General features: G+C 34.6%; 3 protein-coding genes across 3 annotated transcripts; 2 read left to right on the forward strand and 1 right to left on the reverse strand.

Moving 5' to 3' along the window:
- Positions 1–3094: 3094 nt before the first annotated feature.
- On the forward strand, positions 3095–3850 carry LOC133832154 (protein FAR-RED IMPAIRED RESPONSE 1-like). The gene has a single exon (XM_062262534.1). The coding sequence runs from the start codon at positions 3095–3097 to the stop codon at positions 3848–3850; it is 756 nt and encodes a 251-aa protein (XP_062118518.1).
- A 16-nt stretch (positions 3851–3866) lies between these two features.
- Positions 3867–4850, forward strand: LOC133832155 (protein FAR1-RELATED SEQUENCE 5-like). Its single transcript, XM_062262535.1, has one exon. The coding sequence runs from the start codon at positions 3867–3869 to the stop codon at positions 4848–4850; it is 984 nt and encodes a 327-aa protein (XP_062118519.1).
- A 12369-nt stretch (positions 4851–17219) lies between these two features.
- On the reverse strand, positions 17220–19175 carry LOC133830400 (AAA-ATPase At3g28580-like). The gene has a single exon (XM_062260375.1). The coding sequence runs from the start codon at positions 18977–18979 to the stop codon at positions 17360–17362; it is 1620 nt and encodes a 539-aa protein (XP_062116359.1). The 5' UTR covers positions 18980–19175; the 3' UTR covers positions 17220–17359.
- Between the last annotated feature and the right edge of the window lie 5136 nt (positions 19176–24311).

Below are 24311 nucleotides of genomic sequence, written 5' to 3' on the forward strand. Positions count from 1 at the left end.
CACTCACAATCACAATCCCAATTCCACTATAGAAAAATAAAATCATGGCCCCACCAAATCGGCTTAGCTCATTCAAGGGGCAACACCTCCTTCCTTTTCATTGGGCCTTGCAACATGTTACAAATAAGATTGCATAAACTTCTAAATTATAGTTAAACATTTATATAATTGTTAATTTCAACCATAATACCATCATAGGAAAAAAATAATTAGTGATTGAATATATAATTAAGCATAAATATTTAATAACTCTTTGGCAATAAATATATCGTTTAATTTACTGAAAATGTGACTAAAAATTATTTTTTATAAATTAGAATATATCAAAATTTTAGCCGTTATAAAATAATTTTTAATTATTAGTAGTGAATAATAAGGACTACAATAGAAAATAATTATTTTTATTAAAACTTGTTATGAATGTATCTAAAAATAAAATGTTAATTTAGATTGTCATGTCAATGAATGAGGACAAAATCTTTTAGTTTGGTGGTTCTTATATTTGGTGGGTCCACAAAATTCAATGTACAATGGACTGTCATGCCACCTAATTTATTATTGAAACTATTGGCAGAATAGTATGTGAACAGTACTTCCCATGCCGTGGCCTTACATTTTTAGGGTCCACTTAATTTAATGTGGCATGGCATAGACACATTTTACTATTGAAAGTATGGGTCAAATAGTATGTGAATAATACTTGGTGACTAATAAAATCAGACTACACGAAATGAACACCTATATAATGGATGGTTGGTATAGTGCATTTATTGGTTAGAGATTTATGCATAAACCACCAAGAAGACAACTTTTCCCCCTGAAATTAATTATGTCGTCCAGAGAATGTGGTACTCCAAAGAGCGCATGCCCGATGCATTGCGGGAGCCCGGGATCGTCAAGGATGAAGGCTTCATCAATCTCGACTAAATCCAAATGTGCTTCTGTTAAGTGTGTTAATTGTTCTAATTGCACTACTCTTAAGGATAAGTTGTATGAAGAGAGGAGGCTGAGGAATAAGGCCTATAGACTTTCTAAGGAAGCAAGATACCTCCTACTTGATTTGTCAGATTTGATCTACAAATTAACAAAGACAACCAATCTTGCAAATGAGCACATGAAAGGTATTGAAACAGTGGTCAATAATATGAACAATCAATTGAGTATGGCCGCATGTTTGAACTTGGACAATTTTGATTGATCCGACAACTATTACCAGACAATGAAGTCCACATCAACCCATTTTCACTATGTTAAGTATTTTTAATTTGTATTTGTTGGAGTCTTAACTCAGATAACCTTACTTGGTCTCTTAGGTTATTTAGTGTTTCAATATGTTGTGGTTGAATTAAAAATACCATGTACTATGGATATTAAATGATTGTGTGTACTTGTACGAAAATGTCATTATGACAAACTTTGTGGTGATGTGGTTAGTTTCTAGATTTTAGTAAATGTTGACTATTTTACATTATAAAATATGTTGAATGGATTTATTGTTTTAACTATTGTAAGTCACAAGAAACCACTAGTAGACAACACAAAGTTTACAAATTAAATCAAGTAACAACCAAAATTAGAGGATAAACATACATGGCAAAATAAGGGTCAATTGTTTAATAAAATATTTTCATTAAAAACATATATTTCAGGTGGCCCAAAACATCAATTGGGCCTCGTTAAAAAAAGGTGTACACTTTATTCAACATTAAATGTCCCAATAAATATGTCTACCTAATAACTTGCTTGGATAAAAACCTGTATCCCCCAACTTTAAAATTTAACCAACAGCACATTTTGTGTTCATAATTGAATAGAATATAACAAAATCTGGAGGATATGCCAAGTTCACCTTCAAAAGTTTCAGTGCACGAATCTCCTTGAACAAGGTGAGCATAATCTTTATTTTATTCTCCTCAATCAAACTAAATTTATGTTGACGCTATTTTAATTTGAGTATGTCTCCTATTTTATGTGGGAACCAAATAGGGGCTATAATTAAAGTAATAGAAACTGACCATATTTTTAAACAGCAATTTCATGACTCAAAGTTTGTACACATGCACATATGTAACTTTTAAGGTTGTCATAAACAATCACTTAGTTTAGATGTCAAATTTTAATTTAGTTAAAAAATCGTTTTATTATTAGTTTAAATTCTTTTTTATTTTCAAAGGAAACTTGTCTTAAGTCTATTAATGCCCACATTCCCTCATCATTAGAAATTCTTCCAATATATTGACTAGCTCATTTTACTGGGCCTATTGTTTAATCTCCTCAATATCAATGGAAGGCCCAAATAAATCTTACACTTGAAAATGCATTGGCCTTTATTATTTACGTTCACATTTCCTTTAATTTGGGTATGTCTCCCATTTTCTATGGGAACCAAATAAGGAAAAATTATAATAATAGGAATTTTCTTCTATTTTGAAAATCCAGTTTCACATTTGTGCCATGTTTTTACACACCTTTGCAATATCAAGCTTTTCACCAATATCGACTGAGTTTACATGTCAAATTGTATGTATAATGGGCTATGTAAAACATACAATAACTCTATTCATAATATATTGCCTGAAACTTGGCTTTTCTTTCCCAGATTTAACTTAAATATGGACGAGGTAGGAAGTTTACAAGAAACATCAAATTGGGAAAATATACTACAATCTTTGGGGATTGAGAAACTCGCAAATGATATTGAGACGGAGGATGTCCAGGGAAAGGTCTTGGAGTCCCTTGAAGAGTGCGAGGATTTTTATTACACATACTCTTTGTGGGTAGGCTTCAGTGTCCGCAAAGCAGATGTACGGAAAAAAAAAATGGGAACATCACCATGAGAAAATGGGTATGTTCAAAAGAAGGTTTCCGCAAACACATGGAAATTGACAAGGCCGGTGGGAGCAAACGAAAAGCATCTATTACTAGGACTGGTTGCCAAGCTAGTTTTCGAGTCGTAATGATGGGCGATGAGGGTCCGTGGATTTGCAAGGAATTCCAACCTCTGCACAACCATGACAAGGCAGCATTAGATGAGTTGTGATTTCTGAGATCAAACCGTTCCGTGTTAGAAACCCTAGTTGCTCAAGTGAGGTCAATGAACCAAGTTGGGATAAGAACTTCACACATCATCTCCCACTTGGCAATGCAGTCTGGTGGGTATGAAAGGATGCCTTGCCAGCTACGAGACGTTTACAACAAGGTCGCCCATGTCAAAAGAAAAGAGAAAAGATGTACAGATTCAGATGGTGCTTTGGGATATTTGGATTGTCTGTCAAAGAGGGATCCAAATTTCTTCATTCAATATCAATGTGACGTGGACAACAGATTGGGGAACCTATTCTGGGCGGACGGATATTCTCGACGGGATTTCGTCGCATTCGGTGAGGTTATTGGATTTGACACAACATATATGACAAACAAATATAATAAACCCCTGAAAATTATTTTGGGCGTCAATCATCATTTCAAGACCTGCATATTTGGAATGGCTTCACTTAACTCCGAGGATGAGCAAACTTACTTTTGGTTGCTTGACAAATTTATTGAATGCCACAATCATGTAACACCAAAGGTTGTGGTGACAGATGGAGATAAAGCTATCAAAAATGCTGTCTTGAAGTACTTCCCAAATGCAACTCATCGGTTGTGTGCATGGCACCTGTGTACCAACGCTTTAAAAATTTCAAAAGACCCCAGATTCTTACAAGGATTTCAAGATGTCATGTACAACTATTACACAATAGAGGAATTCAAGCAAAAATGGGGGGAATTAATACACAATTTTGACCTCCATTCTAGCCAATGGTGCACCAACACTTATCACAGTCGTCGTTCATGGGCAGAGACATAGGAAATTTTTCGCCGGAATGCGGACCAACCAAAGATGTGAGTCCATGAATTCAAGTATTAAAAAATTCCTACATGCAAGTTATAGTCTCCGTGAATTCGTTACCTTGATTGATGTTGCTATGACAAAGTTGAGGCACGTCGAGAGAGAAGATGATTACAATAGTCGACACAGTAGTCCTCCAATACTAGGTCCCAAAAATGCTCTTAAGACGTACCATGAGCAATGTGCCAAATTATACACTAGAAATATGTACTATAAAGTGGCTGATCAAATCAAAGCGGAACATGCGTACTTTGTCAACAATTGTGAAGACAACGGTGAATCATTCTCCTACAGTTTGTCAAAGTTCCAACACGAGGATAGAGTGTACAACGTTCATTACCACCCACAAGAGGAGACATTCACCTGTCACTGCTTGCTTTTTGAGACAGACGGCTATCTATGTAGACATATTTGGCCCGTAATGAAATACCGTCATATGAAGATAGTACCACAGTCTCTCCTGCTGAAACGGTGGAGTAAGAATGCAAAAGCAGACCTCCCCCTCGAACTAAAGCAACACTCCATAGAAAAGCAACAGTTATTTGAAATGGCTAGGCAGGCATCCCTCGCTTTGGATACAAACTTGTTGAGCTATTATGCTTGCAAGTCTGAGCAATCTTACACCAAAGCGAAACAAGAAGTGGCAACACTAACTGCAATGTTCAAGGATGCAGTTCCATTGGAATCAAACACCGCTGACAGCGACTCGGGACGATATCAAACCTATCAAGAAAATGAAAACATTACCAGGGACCCAACACCTTGTAGAACTAAAGGATCCGCCTATGCAGGAAACAATAGGGACAATGTTACGATAGATATGTCGGATGGAGCCGTTAAAACTAAAAGGAAGTGTTCGAACTGTTATTCTGCAGACCACAATCGAAGAACATGCCCTCAGCTGGTCGGTCTACCACTTCCTCACAGTCAACAACCCTCACCAAGTAACAGAGCTTAGCATTCAGCTAAATTCGACGAATCTAGATGACCATCAAACTTTATGACAGAATGATAGTGCAAATTGACTAAGTGTCTATTTTCGTAGGCTTTTTGTCCTACTTAACAATTAAAGTGTTTTGTAATGGTTTAGGTGGCTAAATTAGTATAACAATTGCATTAATGTAAGTGAATTCAAATTGTAGCTAAATAGTATATTTGTTTCAATGGTAAAAAATTATTGATTATGGCAGTTCAATCATATTTGTAATGTTTTAGAAATGTAGATTAATGATAATCAAATGACCAATCCTAAATATACGTTCCTTTTTTAGTGACGCTTCACTCTAATTGATAAAATTAGATAACAAATTGACTGTAATCGTTTCTTTTCTTTCTCTTTATTATATACCATGTGTATCACTATTATTGAAATTTCATTAATTGTACATTAAAGAGTAAATTAGCAAAAATATTCATCTTCACAATTAAAATGAAGGATTACAAAATATGACATAATTATACTTACTTAATCATATCGTGTAGATTCGAGTCTACTATCTATACTTACGAGATTTTAATAGTAAGTAACTTTGTTAGCTTTTTTAATTGATTGCTTAAAGTATATATGCTTCTCACCAAATAGGCATAAAATCATTAAAACCATGTTTAAAGCATAATATTAATATGAATTAGGTAATTAATTAGGATAAAAAAAAAAAACAAAAATTCATTGTTAATGCAACTCACCAAACTTGTTTATTACTATTACAAATTTACCAATATTATTCTATTAAGTAAACTAATAATATTGTTATCTTTATCGTTAATTAGGATAAAAAAAAAGTGTTAATTAGTTTTGATTTTAGCAGTCCTCATTGTTTTACTAACTTTTCACTACAATATTCAATACTACGTCTTTTGATATATTAATTGATCACTACTTTGTCTGCTGGTAACATAACAAAAGGGGAAGATATATTAAATAAAACATCTTCATTACAAAAATTTATCTTACGTGCCCCATTCATAACTTTGGGCCTAATAAAAAAAATCTCAATTTTAAAGTTTATTTCACTGTAATAGATCCTTTTCGTTTGGGCCGTGCTCATGGACTCGGACTGGCCCATCTACATGTGTTAAACAGTATGTGTTGCGAAATCATAAACAATGTGCAAAATAGTAAGAACAATGTACTAAATGTACAGTCAATGTAAAAAAACAACAAATATGTTATGAAGCTACAAATTGTCAAAAGACCAAAAGTTCAAGAAGTACAATTACCAGAAAACCACCCCCAACGTGTAACTATTCACATTAAATATTATAAAACCGGTTATCTCCGGTGGCTTGCACAGTTGCATTAACTGTGCGATGGGACAAACTACACTATTTAGCCTCACTTTTTATCAGAAATAGTGTTACAATGTCAGTCCAATAGTAGTACAAATTGGGGCCCCCTTTGACTATTTTCTGACTGAACCGTTCCGTGAACTGAATATAATCCAATGCCATATATATATATAGGAGAGAGAGTAGGGATGACTGTCTTTTATTTTCCTGCTTCAAAAATCATTTTAATAAATAATTAAATAATAGAAAATATTTATTTTATTAAATAACTATTCTGCAAAATATAGGTGTCACACACCAACGGACTTGGTACGAATGACGATAGCGACGTGCACACCTCATTCACAAAAGTGGGTACTTATTGAGACACATTTTAATGACTAGAGCCACCATTCTATATATGCTTCTAAGGGTGGAGGATGTAAAATGTCTAATTCTTTATAATATAGAAAAAAAATTATTAAATAGTCTTTCAATGAGTGATATAAAGTTATATTTATTTACCTAAATGAATAATATTTTTTTATATGTAGTGAAACATTATTTATCAAGCTATAAATAAATATATATATATTTATAAAATTTTGTATATTTATATATATATATAAGTATATGATACTATTATATTTAATTATTTTATTTCTTAAAATGAATAAAATATTTAAAAAATATATAATATTTAAATGATGTAGAGAAAAAATAGAGAAGTTGATGTATGATATAATGTGAAAGTTTGAGGTAAATTATAAAAATAATATGTTTTGGTGGTGTATTTTGTAATACACTTTCTCTATAATATTTAGCTAAAACTCACAAAAACATCTTCCATCAACTCCTTTATAAATATATTTATAATAGCTATACACAAACTCCAATTAATCCATATCTACATTTACATAACATTTATATAATATTTTAATATTATTGTTTTTCTTTATAAGCTTTCTCTCTCCCATTTAGTATATATTTATTATTTTTTTCTTTTTCAATTATTTTATTTTACTTAAATTAATAAAACATGTTTAAAGATATAATATTTAAATGATGTAGAAAAATATATAGAGAAGCTGATGTATGATATAATGTAAAACTTAAAGGTAAAATAGAAAAACATGTATTTTGAAGAGATATTTTAAAAGATGGATTAAAACATCTATTGGGAGTGCCCTAAGAGAGTATTACAAAGCAATGTTGGACTCTACACATAATGGAGAATGATACACACTTCTCATTTATTATTTTTTATAATTCAAAAATGCACCGAGAGAAGTTTTTGCAACTTGTGGTGGAAAAATCATAATTGGAATCTAACTTGATGTGGGAGATTAGAAGGTATAATTGGAGCATCTGCAATGCTTGGAAAACCTTCTTGAAAATGAAAGCACAACTCATAAAAAAAACCACATTTCTAGCAATAAACAGATCCCTGCAAATAAATTTAGACAAACTTGGACGTTCTGAACTCAATTTTATTAGTATTATAAGGTCTTAAGTGTAGATAAAAGGCACATTCAGAAGTCTTAAGAACTTGTTAATCTGGTAGCCTATGAAAAACCACTTTAAAAAGAAATTTGTATTGTAGTAGGGATGTTCATAGTCTGTTAATCAAGTATACAACAGAAGAGAAAGCATTCCATCAAAACTTTAGCCCTATATTTGGATCTTAGATTTTAAGAGAAAAAATAAAAGAAAAAAATTGGCTCAACGCATGAGCATTAGTTTGAGGACAAGGATGTCTCTGTTGAATTCCCTTTTGAATAAATGAAATCATACTTCTAAATTCACCTCACAAGTCGGTTTGTGGGCACTCAAGTTTTCTATATAAAAAAAACGCTTCAATAAACACTACTAACTGAAAGGGATTAATTCCCGTGAATCGTGTAAAATCAGCAACAAAGCTAATATAATAGTGATATCCTTCAGTAGAAAGTACCGGAGCAGGTCTCAATAAATCAGATTTAACAATTTTCAAAAGAAAGCTACTTTTATTCATAGATGGTGGAAATGATTAACAATGAGACTTTTGTCATATTGATAAGAGAACAAAACTTCACATCATCAGTTGCAATGGAAAAAAAATAACAGTCCATCAAGAAGCAGAATAAAACACTTTTTCAGATGAGTGACCCAATCTACGATGCCATAGGTCAAAAGTACTCACGAAATCCCATAGAAAGATCAAGTTGATACATACCATGTCTAAGCTTCCCATGAAGAAGAATCTGCCTCTTAACTCCTGTCCTTCATCAAGACTGAGGACCTGTAACAATCAAGGCTTAATTCAAATTCTGCTCAGGAAGGACAACCAACACAAAGGAAAGAGGGTGGTGACAAGGTACAGGAGAGTACATCCTTAGTAGAAGTGGAACCTGCTTCAACGACAAGGCCAATGGAGCAAAAGAAATTTCCTATTATGGAAAAACTCCAAAATATGTCGATCACAGATGCGACCTCCCCTTAGAAGGGATCCAGTCGAAAGGGCCATGTTTGTCAACCGGATGGTCCAGAGATTTTATGGATCCCAAGCCCAACAAATGGAGTGACCATCCAAGGAATGCTGGGTCCATTGTTTTGATCCACTCAGGGGGGCCTTACAGTGGATAAGTATCATAGAGAACCAGCCATTTTCGACCCAATCAATTCTATTGAAGACTTTAGGGACCAAGATAATGAGCATGGCCCGCGGAAATGAAAGGTCTATGATGGTTTCTTCTTGGGGCCAAAACCATTAAGCCAACCAGAATCTCAAAGTGACTCTGACGAGACACCAAGCAGTGTGAAGCCAAAGAGTACTGCTTTTGGTGAGAATCAGGGAGAAGAAAAGGGAAACCATGATGAGTTGCCTATCGTCTTCTCCCCAGGGTCGGCAGATGCAACTCCAACGCCCAAAAGAGGGGGTCAACCCCAGAAGCAACATTATAATGAACCTTCTTTTTCGATGCCAATGGGAAGGAACTCAAAGAGAGCCTGTTGCCTCTCAGCTAAGAAAGATGTGTCGAAGAAGAAGACAAAATCAGACTTTGTTAGGAAGGTCAGAGGCTGGTGGGAGAGCCAACTCATTGATATCCGAGTTGACCTTCTAACAAATTCATCTTGGTATGAAGGAATAACCCCGAGGTTGTGAAATCGTGGATATCACTGAGGAGACGCCACAACCGGACAGAAGCAAAGACAATGATGAAAAGGGAAAGTAAGAAACTCACGTTTTTTGGTCTGGGGCTTTGGAGACTTGCCAAGAAAAATCTCCACGGTCACCATGAGACTACTATCTTGGAATTGTTGTGGGTTCGGGCAGACGGCGACAATTCCATAGCTCAAGGAGATAGTCTGTCAATCTCAGCCAGAGATGTTGATTCTATTTGAGACAAGGTTAGATGAGAATAAATTCCAACAACTTGTGCATAAACTTTTTAGCATCTATGGTCCCCTGCCTATAAAGACAAGGAGGAGTTCTGAAGAAATACGGGCAACAAAATTTTAGCCTCTGATGACCCAATTGTGTTAATTGGAGACTTAAATGGGACATTGAGGGATGATGAATGTATCAACTATTCCAGACCGGGTAACTCATCTAGATACTCCTTTGATCTGAGGAGGATGGTAGCAAGAACGAGAATTGTTGATCTGGGGTGCACGGGCAACCCATTCACTTGGCATAAGAAAATGGATACCGAGCAGCTAGGACCGCAATGAAGAAGGCAAAACTAGACAGGGCACTTGGATCAATTCACTAGCGTCTCCTTTTCCCAAGTGCGGTGGTCAAGAATCTTACGGCGGCGGTGTCGGATCATTGCCCCATTTTGCTTGATACAATTGGAGGAACGAACTGTAGGCGAAAACAATTTAAATATGAGAATATGTGTGCAAGGGATCCTCGCTGCTACTGGGTAGTCAAAGGTGCGTGGAGTAAGCAACTGAGCACCAATCGAAAGGTCAACCTCCATCCAAAACTGAAGAGAACTAGAGTAGAGTTAGCTCACAGGAATAAAGTGCAATTCAGGGAGGTCTCAAAACAGGTTGAGGAGGCAAGAATTAGGTTAGAAAGGGTTGAGCTATCTAACCCTCAAAATGTCTTAGATTGCGAAATGGCAAGAAGTCTTCTAAATGTGGGTCTGTCGAGAGAGGAAGTCCATTGGAGACAGAAATCAAGGGTCCCAGAGAGGAAGTCCATTGGAGATAGAAATCAAGGGTCCGTTGGCTGAAAGAAGGAGACAAGTGCTCCAAGTTCTTTATGGCATCCACTATTATTAGAAGACGACACAGCCATATTCAACAACTCAAAGTGGATTCCAACACTTGGATAAAAGAACCAAAGGAGATCGCTGATGTTTTCCTACAACGTTTCAAGGAAATATATAAAAGGCAGAATTTGCAATCCCCTCATGAGCTTAGCGGCTTCAATCTCAAGGAGATTACAGAAGAGGAGGTGAACCGCCTCGATGAGATTTCTTTGGAAGAAGAGATTTGGAGTACAATAAGAACCATGGTAAAAGACAAGGCTCCTGGGTCTGACGGAATGTCAGTTTCTTTCTATGTTCAACATTGGCCAATGATTAAAATTGATGTCCTCGAAATGATCAAACACTTCTTCACAGCGAAAGAGCTCCTTGAGGTGATCAATGGCACAAATTTCATTCTTATTCCCCAAAGAGAAACAACATCTACGGTGAATGATTATAGACCCATTGCGTTGTGCAGTGTGTCCTATAAATTCATATCCAAGATCCAAGCAGGACGACTTCAGTGCCTACTACCAAAACTCATTGCTCCACCACAGGCGGCGTTTGTCAAAGGTAGTTTCATTGCAGAAAACACTATGGTGGCTAGAGAAATAGTTCAATCTATGGGCAAGAGGAAGGGAAATAAGGGCTATATGATGATAAAACTGGATATGGAGAAAGCTTATTATGGGCTGGATTGGGAGTTCATTCTAAAAGTTCTTCAACTGAGGGGTTTTGGCTCGGAGTTCATTGAATGGATAAAGCGATGTATTTCTGTTAGTAAGATGAATCTGATGCTGAGTTCGGGCAGCTTTGAACCTGGTTGTGGCCTAAGACAAGGCGACCCACTTTCACCTTCCCTTTTTATCTTTGTAGCGGACATCCTTTCTAGACTCATTTTGAGGAAAGAGGAAGAGGGATAGATTAAGGGATTCAAGTTAAACATACACGGACCTGTGATAAACCATATCATGTTTGTTGACGATGTGATCCTATTTGGTAGAGCTGCAATGAAGGAGGCCTCTGCATTCATGGAATGCCTGCAGAAGCAATGTTTAAAATACCGCTTTTACGCCTCAAATATTTAATTAAAAAAATATTTTTATAACATAATGCGTCTTATAAAACTCAAACATAGAATAAAAAATGTCATAAAACTCAAACATAACATAAAATGTATCATAAAACTCAAACATAAATATCTCATAAATTATCTAAATTTCTAAAATAAAGTAAACTTTTATTTCTAGAACTAGAATCCTAGATTCTACTATTCTAGAACAAACTTTAGTAGCAATGGGACGATGATTTAGAAATCATATTCCAATTCATCATTGCTTGACAAATCATAAGTTTAAAATAAGTTTTAATAAGGTTTTTTTGGGCCTATTTATACAAGATTTTTATTTTGGGTCTTTTTGGCATAAATCAACCCATTACCCCTGAGGCGCACGCCTTAGTCAAATTCCGCCTGCCTCACCCGCCTCTCAACTCAGTGCCTCACTGTAGTGAGGCGTACGCCTCACCTCTGCTAAGCAAGGCGCATGCCTCAGTGCGTTTTTTTTCTGCCTTACACTCAAAACCACTTTTTTAAACATTGTGCAGAAGTACAGTTCTTGGTCAGGACAGGTGATAAACTACCAAAAATCTACGGTTTTCTTCTCCAAGGGGTTTCTAGGAGCCAAGGCAATCCGAATTGCAAACTTACTGTCTATGAAAAGAATGAAGAAAGACGCGAAATATGTGAGGATACCTTTGTTCAAATCAAGAAAGAGGATGGAAGACCTTTCTTTTTTAGTATACAAGGTCCTGAATAGAATCTAAGGATGGAAAACAAGGCTATTGTCCAAAGCAGGCGAAGTATGCCTCATCCAATCGGTGGGGTCGTCAATTGCAAACTATGGGGCTGCATCAGATGTCATTCCTGTTACAACCTCCAGAAATATTGATAAAGCCCTGAGACAATTTGGTGGGGAGATTCCGGTGGAAAAAGGAAAATACACACAATCTCTTGGAATAGCCTTTGTAGATCAAAAGTGGAAGAAGGACTGGGATTTAGACTCACAGAAGCTATGAACAAAGCTTTCCTCACTAAATGGGAATGGAAGGCATCGACAGATAATTCGAGCCTATGGAGCACCACTATGAAGAGCAAATATGGTAAAAGGGCTGATTTTCTGGATTTGGTGCCTAAAAAGGGAGATTTTGTAATGTGGAGAGCCATTCTTAAGGTTAGGGAGCATCTGAACCAGGGAATATGCAGAAAGACTGGGAATGGTGCAACAACTTCCATTTTGTTCCATCCATGGGTGCCAGGTGGTGAGAATATGAAGCCGGATCCCACTAGAGATGCCACTTATGGCGTCATCTGGGCAAAACACTTTATCAAGCATAACCATTGGGTAGAGGAGATGGTAAGGAATTAGTTCCAGGCTGATGATGCTAAAAGGAGCCTCAACATTGTTCTAACTCAAGGGGAGAGGTGATGGGTGGATGTGGACTAAGGAAAATAATGGCATCTTCTCCATCAAGTTTGCCTACAGACTAATTACGAAGGACCAAGCGACCCCAGACTATTCGGACTGTTGGAAATGGATTTGGGGAGCAAAGCTTCATAACAGATTAAAGCTCCTATGGTGGCAGGTTCTCTCGGACGTGCTTCTCACAAGACAAAAGCTAAATCACTATGGACAGATGGACACCCTTCTATGCCCTTTGTGTGAGGAGGATGTAGAGACTACTACACATCTTTTTTTGGAGTGCAGATTTGCTACTGCAGTGTGGTATGCTTCTCAATGGAGCGTTAGAACTGTGGGTTATAGCATAATAAATTGGCAAGATTGGTTGAGATGGTTTAAAGAAGACACCCACAGGCCTCGTAATAATCTCAGCTTCACTAATTTTTTAGAAGGATCAACGATCATCATGGAGGTTATTTGGCGTGAGAGGAATGAAGTGATACATGGAGGCCATTGTTCAAGTATCACGAGTCTAATCTCACGACTAAATTTTAGATTGCAGGAAAGTCAAGCAGACAATGACCATGGCATGACACAGAATGGTGAATGGCTCCCACCTCCCTCTGGCTGGACTGCGTGCAATACTGATATCTCTATCAGTGCAGACCATTCGGTCGTGGCAATGCTCTTCCGTGATGACAAAGGGAAGGTAACACATGCCCATGTGGAAAGAGCTCCAATCACGAACCCTTTCATTGGAGAAACTGTAGCTTTGGCAAAGGCTGCTAAGTGGGCAAAACACTGGGGACTCACTGCAGTAATCTTCCAATCAGACTGCAAAATTTTTGTCAGAGTGTTACAGCAGAAATGAAATTCGGAGGTAGACGTGCAGGTCAGAGATCTAGCTGCTCAGTTTGGAGATGCAGTGAAAGAGCTTCAGCTGTGGGAAATAATTTTCATTCCTAGAACTGCCAACTACGCAGTACACAATCTAGCAAAGTGGGCTAGAATCAACAAGTTGGAAGGCCAACTAGAACCAGATAGAATTGGGAAAGGCCTCCTAACGAACTTTGTAGGAAAGTCCAAGACTGTAAACTCCACTATCTGTTGCAGTGGGAGCAATTTTGGTTTCAAGCACAGTCAGGGATAGTAGCGGCGGTTTAGTTTCTGTTATCTTTCAGCTATCTTTCTTTCTCTTTTAGTTGTTTTCGGTTGGTGTAATGTAGTCGGATGCTTGTTTGGGTTTAAGTTATACTGAACTCTCTTTTTTAATATAGTCCTTTCTCGTGCCTTTGTTGAGGCACTTGCCATAAAAAAAAAAACAGTGGTCATGACGAAATTTAGCATAGACATTATTACCATGAGTAAAACGCTTCAGACACTAAGAAGACTATTGTCAGTGACATTATTTCTGTTCCTTCCCTTTGTAGTCATTTAAAATGGCCTAGAACACATTTGGATCAAAACGAGAGTAACACCGAAAGGCAAGGTGACCAACACGACCACAAATTTGACACATTGGACAAAGTTCACCACCACCATTGGAACCACCTGATTGATGTTTTGAGATTGAACCAGAATTAGTATTAGGACCATAGTTTGAGTTTAGATCAATTGAGGACAAAGACTGATTTTGTTGTAGACGCATTTCCTGATTTTTGAGCAAAAATTGTGCTTCAGGAAGTGACACAGAATCAGGCCTGTGTATAAGGTTGGCAATGACTGGTTCACATTCACTGCCAAGGCCACCAAGAATGTAGAGAAGAAGATCCTCATCAGAGATCATTTGATTAGCAACAGCAAGATTTTCAGCAATAGAAAGCATTTTCTGGAAATAGTCATGTATAGTCAGAACCATTTTGGACAGATTGAAGCTGAAATTTAAGTTGAAGAAGACGAGCTTTTGAGTTTGACCCAAACAATTTCCCAAGAAGAAGAAGAAGAAGAAGAAGAAGGAAGAGAAATATTCCAAGTTGGACAGTAAGTTGTGCCAAGAAGGAAACCCTCCAAGTCATGTGCTCTCACAGTGGGAAGAACCAGTGAACGCCAGCGAGCGAAATTGTTTCGATCAAGCTTGAGTGCCAACGGAACTAGAGAAAATGGACAGGTGAGTGGGTGAGCATCACTTGTTGAATCAAGAACCGCCATGGACGTATGTCAAAAAAACTCTGATACCAGTTAGAAAAATGGAAGAATATAAAGAAGAAGAAGATGAATTTGATGAAAGCTCAACGTGAGCTCTTTTCTTTCATGTATTTATAGAGAAAATGCATAAACTGAACCTGTTAGATTCTTACAGCTGTAAATAACCACAAATTCTAACAACTTGTTAACGAACTCTCTTAATACTGATGAATGGTCGTTGAGTGAATTGCTAGTATTTGACCAATTAACATATTTTCTTTCTTTCATTGAATAAAACAGTCGTCGCTCGTTATCAACTTTTATTATAATTTTATTGAGTTTATATAAAATCATGTATTTTGCAACATGTAAATCACGTTACATTTTGTATGCAAGATTCACAATAACGAATACTTGAACTGTAACTTCAATAAGAAAGCTCTATATGCGTGTCCATAAGGCCCCTTCTTATCAAAGGAGGTCCAACTTTTCAACACAATTAGTAGTCAAATGTAAAAACTATCATCCTTTCACCCCACAAGGACCAAAAGCCTATCGAAATCGAAAAAAATCGCTGGAATAGTGATCTTGTTTTTGTTGTTTTCTTCTTTTATGTCTTCCTTTTTCATTTTTATCATATTTCTTCTTCCTCTGATCAGTAAGATCCAAGCATAATAGCTAGTTACTGTAAAGCCTTCTTTGTCTATTTTCCCTTCTGATCTCCATGACTTCCTGCATCACATGATTTGAATACTTTTTAGTCAATACATTGTTGGTGACTCATCTTTTGGCAACTTTAAAAAAAACTCTTCCACACCATCAAAATTATCAGGTACTATTTCGTTGTCATCTAGGCTCAAAACCAAGTTGCTATGTTTTGTTCCCATCACTGCTCTGAGCCTCTGAGTCTCTCGGCAGTATTATTATTAGATTTGCTGGTGGAGCTTAGATCAGCTTCAAAGTCAAATTACTGACCTATGAACTCATGGTTAGGACTTGGATACTGACATGAGACATTCTCACGTGAATCAAATTTAAAAAAAAAAGAAACAGAGAAAGATGATAACATGTGAATTGAAAGAACAAAGGGAATACAATGTAGAAGAGTGGAAGTGAAGAAAAGTGAAAATAAATAATGGATATTTGCTGAAAATGAAAGGAGAGATTTGAGAATATTTGTGTGAGGATATTAATTATGGATTACTCCACTCATTATTAATTAGTTTTGAGATAAAACTCATAAATCTTAATGTTCTATCTAGAATGTTATTATAGGACACTATGATCGCCAACACTATCTTGATTGATGTAATTTAGTATTATGCCCAACATATATATTTTAAATCAATATATATGGGATCCGATACTTAATTACACCAATAACAGTATGTCATGTAAGTTGATCATTGCCCTTTAACCTTTAACATTAATCTGCCTACCTTATTATCTGAATCTTCGTCGTGTTAAACTTTCATTTGTTCTGTCTATTCTTATTTGTAAGCATTAAAGTAGAAAGTAGCATTAGACAGCAAAGGGTTTGAGTCCAAAATACTTCATCGAGTAAAACAAGAGTAGATAACCTGGTGAAGTAGAATGCAAAGTAAAAGTAAAAAGGTCTTCATAAGCAAATAAACAAATATTAATCCAGATGGGGACAAATATGCATATATAAATATACAAATCTTTGTGTATGTTTTACATTGGTGCATGAAACTACATGGAAAGAAATGACTTGGGATGATAAGTGCTTGTGCTTCCTTCAGCTCTCAGCAAAGGTGCAAAAATGTTTTTTTTCATGTTCTGTGAGAAATATAAATATTATGAATAAAGACATCTGCCGACTGCCTCTCAATGTAAACCAAAAGCTCTAAACCTGTTGCTATTAAAAAAATTAAAGGATTTTTCTGAAAATTGTCTAATGTTATGTTATAAGCATGACATAATTCATGATGTCATCTTACATTATTGAACTTGCTTTTTCACATTCGCAATAATATCTTTTTTGTTAGGTCGTCCTGGTGGAACTGGTGGCTTTTTCAAGATGAAAAAAATAAAATAAATAAAAAGCCTTGCCCATATCTTTATTTCTTATATTTTGTCTAAACCTAGTAAGCCATAGCTGTGTAGGGTTCCCATTGATAACTTTGGATGTTTTAATCAACTTTCTCTTAAGATATGTACCTATGGGCTGCTTCTAAAGTAGTATGCTGCAATTTTCCAACATTGGAATAAGGCTAATTTTCCAAGTAGGACATTTGAGATGAAAAGAAAGTCATTACATTAACTATGAAATAGGACTCTGGCTATCAGATATTGTTTCCTGCTGAACTTCCTACTACATATTCCGTACACTTAACAATTATGACTTCCTTAACTCATTCTGTTTTTTCAATGTCCAAACTATCTTGAGATAAAACTTCCTCTTTCTTGGCTGGCTCAATCTCTTTTGACTTCTTGTCTTTCTTCTTAGCTGCTGCTTCCTTGGCTTCCTCAAGAGCCTTAATCAAGTTTAAAAGATATTTCTCTGGATCATCATGTGGCGATTTAGGCATGAGATTCTCAGAAACATCAGCTGGAGTCATCTTAGTTTCTCCAATCAAACTCTCAATTCTATCAAACATTTGATGGTTTTCAAGGTTCAAATAGTTCTTTGCAAGAACTTTGAACCCTTCAAAGCTGCAATAGGAAAGCTTAATATGCATGTCCATTCGACCCCTTCTTATCAAAGCAGGGTCCAACTTTTCTATATGATTTGTAGTAAACACAATCAACCTCTCAGTCCCACAAGCAGACCAAATCCCATCTATGAAATTAAGAAGCCCTGAGAGAGTGACTCTGCCACTGTTGCCTTCCTCTTTTGGCTTCTTTTCCCTTTTAGGCTTTTCCTTCTCTTTCTCTGTCTCTTTCTCATCTACCAAACAAGATTTCTCTACCTTCTTCTCCTTCCTCTGACCAGTAAGATCAAGAGAGCAATCAATATCCTCTATAACAATTATAGACTTACTAGTAGTCTCAATCAAAAGCCTCCTAAGATCAGTGTTGTCCTTCACTGCAGTCAGCTCCAGATCATACACATCATAGTTAAGCAAATTCGCCATTGCTGCAATCATGGTCGACTTCCCTGTCCCCGGTGGGCCATAAAGCAAGTACCCTCTCTTCCAAGCCTTCCCAGCTCTCTCATAAAACTCTTTGTTCATACTAAAGGCCAGCAAGTCCTCAACAATCTCCTTTTTCTTCGCATAATCCAACCCCATGGTTTCGAAACTCGCCTTGTGATCAAACGGTATGTGACTCCACATACCACTCGACATCTTAATAGAATTAGCGCAATTAGTATAAAGCCTCCTCTGCCGATTCCTCGTTCTTATTTCCTTCCCTTGCTTCATAACATGGTCCAAATAAGACTTGGTCACCAACTCTCTATGCTTTTTGTGAAAAGTGAGCTTGTAATACCTCTTTCCTTGCTCAGCATAATTAGACCTTGAAGATGCAGATATCTTTCCCAAACCCCACCAAACTTGAACACCTTGAAACTCATCTGTGATTTTCTCATAGTCATCCATGCTCAAAACCAAGCTCTCTCCATCAGTCTCAAGGTCGGCTCTGAGTCTCTTAGCACTACGGGAAGTGTTGCAGCTCAAGTAAGCTTCAACCAAGTTGTAACCTTCACTACGTTTCATGCGGTCGCCAGTGAATTCATGGATCGAAATTTGAATGTAAGGGTTGAGGTAGTCTTTGAGTCTTTTCTTGAACTTGTCGATTAAGTGGCGGACTTCGTATGGAGAGTACTGGCAAACTATGGCCCAAGCAAACATGATGCTGGCTATGGTTGAGCTCAGCGTGGCCCATGTCTCTGCCATAGTTGAAGGCACCGTTTGAAGACTCTTTTGTGAGGTTTTTGAGATCGCTCTGGGTTGGACCTTTGCATTGCTGCTCTTACTGCTGTTGAAACGGTTCATGTAAGCTAGGAAAAGAGAGAACATAGAGAGATTCATGGTTTGGAACTCTGAGAAGTAAAGGGTTTGTTGAACTTTGGAATGAAGCAATAAGAGTTAAAAGAGAATAACATTATAAGAACGTAATTCTTATTATATGTTTCCTTTGTATATATTGCCTATTGGGCCAAAACCTTTTAGTTTTTGCGTTTGAATCCTTAAAGAACTTTCTAATGTCACAACTATTTAACGAGACTAAAAGGTTTTACTCTTTTAACGCCTCGAATTTTATAGTTGAAAGTGAAATGATTTTTACTATTTTATTTAATTTATTTGTTAAAAGACTATTCATTATAATTTACTCTTTAAAAAAAAAAAGGTTGTTTTACCCTAAATCTTAAACAAAAAAAACCATTGAAAGCCAATTGAACTTCTTTTTTATTTGTTTTTCATAATAAAAAAGTAAATAAACATGTTTTGTACAATTAAGTAGTCTTTTAGGGTCTGATTGATTCGCGATTAAAAAACTGTATTTTTGAAAAGTGGGATTCTGAAATGAAAATCTGAATTTAGTGACTGAAAACATGTTTCTGAAAATGTGATTGGTTTAATGTCAGTAAACTGTTTTTGAGTTTTAAAAAACTGAATCTGTGATTGAGATTAAATTTGAAAATATAACAAAAACTGAATATGTGATTGGTTTAGCTGAAAGTAAAATTTAATTATATTGATAAATTAAAATTTAATAATAGTGCATTAATTAAATTCATAACAATATTGCATTGTCATTAACTTTGATTTTTTTTTTATATTAAAGTTATATTTTTTTAGGACATGATTGATTAGTGATTTAAAAATTGTATTTTGAAAAAGTATGATTCTGAAAAAATAATCTAGATTTAGTGTCTGAAAATATGTTTATGAAAATGTGATTGAATGTATTGTCCGTTAACTATTTTTTAGTTTTATAAAATTGAATAATTTTTTGGTAGAAAATCTAAAAATTGAATATGTAATATATATATATATTTTTTATTTTTGGTATAATAATAATTGAAGTGAAAATATTTTTTTATTTATTTGTTGTAATTTTTATTTGATCAATGATTTTTTTTAGCAAATATATTGTAAATTAGAATTAAATTATATTCTGTTATATAATTTTATAATTAATTATTTTACTAAATTTATATAGATAAAAATTTTAAAAAGTAGATTGACTTGTAAAAATGACAAAAGAAAAAAAATCAAGACTATAAGAAAAATAAAAGAAAATTAGCAAGAATTTTTTTATTTTTTTTAAATAGTAAGATTATACTGAAAACATTAAAGGGCTAATTGGTAGTTAATTCAAAAATATAATTTTAGAAAATTATTTTCAAATCAAATGATTTGAAAATATTGAATTTAAAAATAAATTATAAATTTTTGAGATCTTGAATGGTTGAGTGTTTTTAAAATTTAAAATCTATAGAATAGAAAGAAAACAACAATTTGTTGTTTTCTCTTTTGCTGAAGGATTTTAACTTAGTTTTCAAAAATGGTTTTTTTTATTTTCTAAAACAAGTGTACCAATCAAGTTTTCATTGCTGTTTTCATTTTTTAAAATCTGAAAATGATAAAACTGTTTTTGAATCCCCTACCAATCACACCCTTAACCACCTGTAGATCAAGTGATTGGGCCTTGGGTTGCCAAGGTAGAAACCCCCAATCTTTGTATGTATAAATATGTATATTATGTGAATGTGTATATTGTACCTACTTGTAGGTGGTATTCTTTGGTATCCTAAATGTTGATGGTTTATTTTTGTCCCCCAAAGTTAGTGGTTGTAAATCTCTCGTTGTGACAAGATTCGACACTTTTCTTTCAAAGTTATGCAAAAAAATGCACTACCTCTGTTAAGCAGTTGTCCAGTTGGAGGCCTACATATTGGGGATTGATCATGGACATAATTCTCTACTATTAATGCTTATATCATTAATGTAGCATGTAATGATTTAAAAAACAAATAAATAAAGTAATCTTTTTACTATTTTCTAAAGAAAGTAGAAGATGCATTCTATTTAAATTTCTATTAAAATTGTCATTTCTATACTTTAAAACTGACCAAATAAAAATAAATCAATAAAATTTTTATGAATTTTCATTCCATTATATTTCTCTTTTAATTAAATATAAGCTTATTCTTTTAAGGGATATTGGTGACGATAATATCAAAATATTTTTTTTTGCTGTAATAATTCCTAAATTTATATTTTTGGTACAACTGTTATTACTCACCGTTAAGTATCCACGTGACACATTTTTATACTAGTAAATTTATGTATTAAAGTGTAACTTTATAAATAATTTGTGTATTATCGCCACCAATATCCCTAAATTTTTTAAATACTATAAAAATTATTTAAAATTTTAAAAAATATAAAAGATTATTAGAAACTAATTAATAAAACTAAAATTTGTAAATTTGAAATCGCCCAAATTAAAATTGAAACTCAAAATCATTTCAAAATCCATATTATTAATTAGCTTTTAATAACGTTTTAGATATTTTAAAATTTAAAATTATTTTTAAAATATTTAAAGAATTTAGTCTAAAATCATCCCAAAATCCATGTGTCACATGAATACTTAACGGGCAATTAACGGTGAGTACTAACAGTTGCATCAAAATTATAGATTTATGTATTACCCAAAAAATGGGTATTAAAGTATCTTTTGAAAAGATTTTGGTATTATCGCCGCCAATTAGACTAATAAAAATGTGTCATGTAGATATTTAACGGGTAGTTAACGGCGAATGCTAACAGATGTACCAAAATTATAGATTTAAGTATTATTTCTGCAAAAAAAAAATTGTATATTAAATTGCAATTTTTGAATTTTTTTTTAGATATTGTCGCTACTAATATCCTTTTTTTAATATTTTTTTTTTAAAAAAATGCATTTTTTTTATATTTTTATGACATTTTTACAGTTCATGAATTTTTGTTATTTAAAAAATATAGTAAAAATACGTATTTTTTGTTAAAAAAATAATTCCTAAAATATACCTCCCATATACACAACATTTATCAAAAATCAACCATACATATACCCCACATATACTAACATCATTATACGTTAAAAAAAGTAATAAAAAATGTAAAAAAAAATATATTTTTTTTATCAAGAACTGTAAAAAACAGTATTAGACGTAAATTTCTCTGTTCTTTTGACTAGTTTTCGATGGAAAACAAGACCAATGCTTGTAACTAAAGACATAATTAGGGCCAACTTGTAAAGAAAATACAAGTTTGGGGACCACAAGGAAATTTACCATTATAAGAAAGTGCATCCAAGCCTCAGTGGCACTGCTTTATGATTGGAAAATTCAAAACAAATAAATGGCAAGACTTAATTGTCTTCTCCTTTACTTTCCATATTTAATACGTTAAAGCCCAATGGTTCTAGTTGAAAGTGCTTGGATTTTTGCCAATAGGACGGCAAAGGGGAAATTTCGATGAAATTGGTGAGATGCTTGTATTCGTTGAATTTTAAGAGTGAAGAGTGACATGTATTATGATGATGTCACCTTGATGAAGGCATGGATGATGGTTCACATTTTTATATAGGGAAATTCGGGTATTTATGGATATTGTAGGTGCATGTATAAAAAATATATTATTCTTTAACATCATTCCACAATAATGCTAGTATTTGTTTGGTTTCCAAAAATACCATTATCATTTTTTTAGCCTCTATTTGCCTTCTCTCTCGAGTCACCTTTATTCTTTGGACACCATCCATCCATTTCTTATCAATTAAGATACTAATTTATGCATTTCGAATAGATCTGTGCATGATTTTTTTGTAATTTTTTTCACAATTTTTTAGATCTGAAACGTAAAAATTTTAAGAAAACTCGATAAACCTCGATAGACCTCGATGTACCTCGATGCCCAGCTCGATGGGCCTTTAAAAATCATGATTTTCAAGACCTCGATGCCTCGATAGGCTTCGATAGACCTCGATAGGCCTCAATGCAAATAATTGCAATTAATAAAAAATGCATAACTTTTCACTCGGGTGTCCGTTTGAGGTGATTTTGTTTTAAATTTGGGTATTTTCTTGAGATCTACACGTTTGGGATGTGTACACACACATTTAGGAAGTTAAAAGTTTGAAAACATACCAAACTTTGAAAATATAAGGGTATTATTTTGAACTTTGGTGTGTTTTCAAGCTTTCAACTTCCCAAATGTGTGTGTACACATCTTAGATGTGTAGATCTCAAGAAAATACCCAAATTCAAAAAAAAAAAAATCACCTCAAACGGACACCCAGTGAAAAATTATGCACTTTCTATGAATTGCATCGAGGTATGTCGAGGCTTATCGATGTGGTATCGAGACATGTTGTGAAAATTCTAACGATTAAAATATGCGCAAGTATACACAGTCACAAACAAGTAATACAGTGATAAAGTATCAAAGTTCGTCTCCACAGGGACTTTTAAACTAAATAAACGCAATATCAACTAAAAACAATTTAAAATAAAGTAACCCATTCAAGAGAATAATTGAGTGATTAATTCTGGAATTAAATGTAAATATTCAAATTTAATTAAACTAAAAATTAGAGACCAAATGAAGTAATTCTGCGTAAATTTCAGATGTGAGAAAATGGATCTGGGTGGTTAATTCCCCTCTGTTTCGTTCCAGTTGTTACAGCAATGGTTCAGCAATTATGTCAGAGTTAACAGATTTCATAAATGCCCAGCAAGTTTTTTCCCAAAACTTACAGTATATTATCTATAACCCCCTCAACACATTCCTGCATTAAATCAGGTTATAAACAATCCAACAAGCACCAAATCTCCAGTTATACAAGGCAGCAAAAATATTCCTATTCCACTACTCAAAATTACCTAAAACTAGGCAAGTTCTTGCATCAATTAAATGGGTTAAGCTGGGTTTTACTTTTCCAAGTTAGATCCAGCTTAATAAATGTTAAATATGGCCAGTACATAACATTCAATCAACATTCCAGCACATTTAATTGAACAATGATATAATTACTCTAACCATGCATTCAAAATATTACTTCATACAAAGGGTTCATAACCACCCAAATCTCTTAAAAACTTAGTTCATAACTGAAATTACAAACACATAACCAGAAAGTAGAAGTTCCATAGAGCTTGAGCAGAAAAACTAGATAGAAAATTAATACAAAATGAGAGGGAAAGATTAGAGAGAGAGATGAGTTGGTGAGCTCAAGTCCCCCTTAGTGCGTCTGCCTTCTTCTCCTCTTTTTGGTACTCCTTTCTTCTATTTTCGTCCTCCTTTTTCTCTCTGTGTACTTCTCTGTAGAATGGTTAGATTTTTCTTCAATAAATGGGTCCTCCCC

This window comes from Humulus lupulus, chromosome 4 (assembly GCF_963169125.1).
Source record: "Humulus lupulus chromosome 4, drHumLupu1.1, whole genome shotgun sequence".
Lineage (NCBI taxonomy): Eukaryota > Viridiplantae > Streptophyta > Magnoliopsida > Rosales > Cannabaceae > Humulus > Humulus lupulus.